Source organism: Apaloderma vittatum, unplaced genomic scaffold (assembly GCF_000703405.1).
Source record: "Apaloderma vittatum isolate BGI_N311 unplaced genomic scaffold, ASM70340v1 scaffold28069, whole genome shotgun sequence".
NCBI lineage: Eukaryota > Metazoa > Chordata > Aves > Trogoniformes > Trogonidae > Apaloderma > Apaloderma vittatum.
Window position 1 is genome coordinate 1,056 of NW_009736236.1, and position 4,523 is coordinate 5,578.

At 52.7% G+C, this 4,523-nt stretch overlaps 1 protein-coding gene across 1 annotated transcript in view; it reads left to right on the forward strand.

Moving 5' to 3' along the window:
* The first annotated feature begins 820 nt into the window (after positions 1 to 820).
* The window catches only part of MECR (mitochondrial trans-2-enoyl-CoA reductase), a 4,381-nt gene continuing 678 nt past the window's right edge, over positions 821 to 4,523 (forward strand). Inside the window, 7 exon segments of the mRNA XM_009876903.1 lie at positions 821 to 911; positions 1,056 to 1,187; positions 2,684 to 2,827; positions 2,925 to 3,027; positions 3,286 to 3,388; positions 3,707 to 3,780; positions 4,245 to 4,305. Of these exon segments, the coding sequence (XP_009875205.1) occupies positions 866 to 911; positions 1,056 to 1,187; positions 2,684 to 2,827; positions 2,925 to 3,027; positions 3,286 to 3,388; positions 3,707 to 3,780; positions 4,245 to 4,305 (663 nt within the window). The 5' untranslated portion in view covers positions 821 to 865.

A 4,523-nucleotide genomic window follows, 5' to 3' on the forward strand; every position in this document is an offset into this window, starting at 1 on the left:
AAGCCCAAAAATATTTAATTTGCTGCCTAACAAAGCAGAAAAGTACATGTAGCATGGAGATGGCATTGCGGGGGGCCAGGGAGCGGGAGGCAGCGAAGCCTCCAGATCAGTTCCTGTGTCTTGTAATGATGGTTTTCATTTAATTTTTATTTTTTAAAACCTTAAGCAGGGTGCAGTCGCTGTGCTCTCCTGCGGAAGCCTTGCAGGTTGCTTTGAGGCGGGAGCTGATTTCATCCCGTGGTTTGCTCAGTCCTGCCTGGATGTTCAATATGCACCGGGCTTCGTATTTCGTGACCTTGCCAGGAACGCATGGTTTTGAGCAAAATCCACCAAAATCAGGACTCTCGGTCGTGCTCAGCAGCTGCAGGGCTGTATCCTGCACCTCGCTGTTCCCAGACTCTCCAAATGAGGTTTTGGGGACCTCCTGGGAGTCTCCTTCATCATCCTAATTGCGAATTAGGAGAGGAAAGTGCTCACAACAGCCCCCCTGTGCAGGGACAGGGCGGCTGGAGTGATGGACGAGGGGATTTGCACGATGCAGAGGGAGGGTTGGGGTGGATGTGGACATCACTACCTGCCACTCCCTGGGGACAGAGGAATCCCAGTGGGATTGTCCGAATTGAATATTGGGGTTTCTCCACTGGAGGAGCCCAGGCTGTAGCAATATAGATGAGGTGGGGAACCCAGTGCTGCTTATTTTAAGTCTAACGTGTGTGTAGGTGGTACAGGGATCCCTCCCAGCCTAAACCAAGGTGCAGAAGACATCAGCCAAGCCTGGATTAATGCATTTTTCCTTTGTGTCTCCCTGTTCAGACTAAAAGACCTTGAGGTGGCCAAGCTGGGGGACTCCGATGTCCACGTCAAGATGTTGGCAGCTCCAATAAATCCCGCTGACATCAATATGATCCAAGGTAACGCACCGTGTGGGTCTTTTTTGCGTGTTAATTCTTGCACGATGCCCCCAGCGGGACATCTCGGAGGGTTTGGAGGTGGCTCCTGGGATGGGGAGGTTTGGGTATGACAAGATCTCCAGCTTATCTCCGGCTTCCCGGCAGGGACCTACGCCATCCTCTCCCCGCTGCCGGCCGTGGGAGGGAACGAAGGCGTTGGGGAAGTGCTGGAGGTCGGGCGTCACGTGGCGGCTCTGAAACCTGGGGACTGGGTCATCCCGGCAGACACGGGACTCGGTGAGTGCGGAGCCACGGCACCCCTGCACCCTTGCTCACCAGCAGGGTCCTCCTCTGCACCCCCCTGACCCGTAGAGTTTCTTCTTAGAGGTTTTGAGGATGGTGGAGCCCTCCAGGAGCTGCCCAAGCCTCCACGGAGAGCAACCCCGTGGTCATGCTCTGGTGCAAACTGATGCTCCAGGCGTGGTGCGGGGATTTCGGAGGTACCGGAGCAAAACCTCCTTTTTCCTGGGTGTGGGGAGAGCCATGTGCCCCTCCTGCGTGCAGCAGTTACATCTGATCGGATGTGGCTTAGAATGGGGGGGAAAAAAGCTCCATTAGAGAACGTCGGGCGAGGAAAGCAGCACTTGGAACCTGTTTAGCGCTGTATTAGCCTCATCCTAAGTGTAATGGCCTGGATTGTCTCAGACGAGAAGCATCGAGATAAATGCTGGACATGCACCAAGGCATCTTCGTTTCCCACTTGTTCATATCTTGGTTTAAGTTTTATTATTTCCGCCTTGTATTTTTTAATTTTTTTTTTTAAAGCAAGTTCAGGACCTGATCCTCAGCCGCAGCGAGTGATGTTCGTGCCCGGGGGGCTCTGGAGAAGGATGGGGGGACCCAGGGAAGGGGCTCCTGTCACATACCACGAAAGCCTGGAGCACTTGCAATAGAAGCAGTAGTGATGCCGTTGCTTACTCTAAACTTTAATTTAGAAATAATCTACTTTTCTATAGCGTGGACCTTTTATGGGGCTTCTGAGCCGTTATAAAGCGTCACAGCAATATCTGCTTCTGTGGAAACAACCGCGGTTTGTCACAGCTACTTAGAGCATCTTTAAAGACCCGGGATAAAGCATTTAACCTGTGCAAGGTCATGGTTATATCTCGTTACAGTTTTCTCCTTAGCAGTGCTCTGATGGGAATGCATGGGAATTTATTTTCCAATAAATGTCTCTTGTGCTCCTCCAAGATGCCAATGGCCAGAAAAATTGTCAGGTCTGGTTTAGTGTAACAGCTTGTTCTTTGCCTGTTTCTTCTTAAAAGGCTTTTTCACTTAATGGGAGAAGGAAAGCTATCAAGTTAAGATCCAAATGTGATCTTTTTAAACATTTTTTAAAAAGTGAATGGATGATGGGGGCTTAAATTGGATATAAATACAGAGGGACTCAATCTAAGTAAATTGGCATTGAATATATGGGCTCACCCGTAAGATGGGGAGTATTTCCATTATCTCTGCACGCTCCCTGTGCCCAAGGAGTCCTGGCCTCGTTATCCCTCTGGGAAATGATTAGATTTCGATGGTGATAAATCTCAGTGGGAGGCAGGGGATCCATCCCCAGCCTCTCGCGATATTTTAGCCATACGGGAAAACATTTCATCACCCGCTCTCTGGGATTTAGACGACACATGGCACAGCGATGCTGCCACGACCGGCGTTAAGGCTGTGGCATGGGTTGGAGTCTCCTAACATTTTCCTTTCCCTTGTCCCCCTTCCTGCCACCGGTATCCCAGGGACGTGGCGGACGAGGGGGGTGTTCCCCGAGAAGATGCTGCTGAAGGTGCCCAGCGACATCCCAGTGCTGTGCACAGCCACCCTGAGCGTCAACCCCTGCACGGCTTTCCGCATGCTGACCGACTTCGAGACCCTGGCGCCCGGTACGGCTTGGCCGGGTGGAAAGAAATCCGGGAAGGGAAAGGGAGGGGTATTTGCCGGTCGCTTTGGCAAAGAAAATCTGGATTTATTTCTATCCAGGCGACTCCGTCATCCAGAACGCTGCCAACAGCGCCGTGGGCCAGGCTGTCATCCAGATCGCCAAAGCCTCCGGCATCAAGACCATCAATGTGGTGAGGGACAGGTGGGTCCCCTGGGTGAGGGGGAAGTCTCCCGAGGGGCAGGAGCTGCTCTCAGCCTGGGCTGGGGGTTGGCAGGAGGTTTCAGCAAGCTTGGGAGCTGAAGCTGGTCATCCCGTGCAATCCAGTATTTGCCCCTCCAGGGTGTCCTCCAGCCTCTGCCCTGTTGTCCCCAAGCTGTGTCTGAGCAGGAGGGGGGACAAGGTGACACTGTTTTTCTGGCTCATCGAGTCTTTTTTATTTTTTTTTTAATACTCCTCTAGACCTGATCTCCCAAAGCTGGTGGAGAGGCTGATGGCCCTGGGCGCAGACCACGTTGTCACAGAGGAGACGCTGAGAAAGCCAGAAATGAAAGATATATTTAAGGTACCTCAATGCTGATCCCACTGGAGAGATCACCCAGAGGTGTCCCTGCAGTTCTGTGCTGCGGGGAAGGGTGCAGGGATGGTGGGAAGGACAAATCTCTCTCTAGATGAAGATTTAGCCCCAGAAGTTGAGGACTTTTCTGGTTTTGGTTTGTTGTTTTTTTTTTTTTGTTACTGCAAGATCATAGATTTTAGCTCTACAATTCTTAGCTGCCTCCCGGTAAATGTTAAGGTTAAGGCAGTTGCTCCCTTAAGAACCATGGTCCCATCCTCGAAAGGAGCCTTAAAATTTAGGAATCTTCTTGTTAAACCCTTGCAGAGCATCCCGAAGCCCCGGCTCGCCCTGAACTGCGTCGGAGGCAAAAGCACCACGGAGATGCTGCGGCATCTGCAGTAAGTTTGGCTGGGTGGTGGCCTGGGGACAGCAGCTGGCACCAGGCGTTCTTGGTCAAACCCGCTCCCCCCGGAGAGCAAGTGGTGGCCGGAGATGTTGGTCATCGTGGAAGTTTTGGAAAGAGGAGAAGTGCGTTTGGAGGGTAACAGTGACTTGAAGTTAACTCGCCATCGCTGCACTTCTCAAATGCTGCTGGTGGCTGGAGGCACCTGAAGTCCAGTTATGAAAATCCCTCAGGTCTTGGCCAGGAATAACTGGTGTGTTTAGCTGCAAATTCAGCTCATGGTGCACGGGAGCGAGAGGGGAGCTCTGGAAAGCGGATTCTGAGGGGTGGCTGGGGGAGCCCTTGGTGTGAGCACAGCCCCCCCGGTGCCCCCGTGGGGTTGGGGAGGGCAGAGGGACAAGTTGCACGGTCAAAGCTGCGTTGGGGACCGTGTAACCAAATATTCCCTTCCTCTCTCAGGCCCAAAGGAACCATGGTTACCTACGGGGGGATGGCAAAGCAGCCTGTGACGGTGCCTGTGGTGAGTTCTGGAGATGCTCTTTATTTCCCTCGGGGCACGTCCCCTCTGCTCTGCCGAGATGTCCCCGTACCCTCGGCTCCTGCTTGGCACCGTGGGAGCTTGGCTCTCCCCTGCCTGCAAATCGAGAGCCTCCAATCCTCCAATTAAATAAATCAATGGGGTCCGTTATGGGATGAGCTGCTTTGCATCCCGGTGCAGGTGTTGGCTTTATGAAAGCT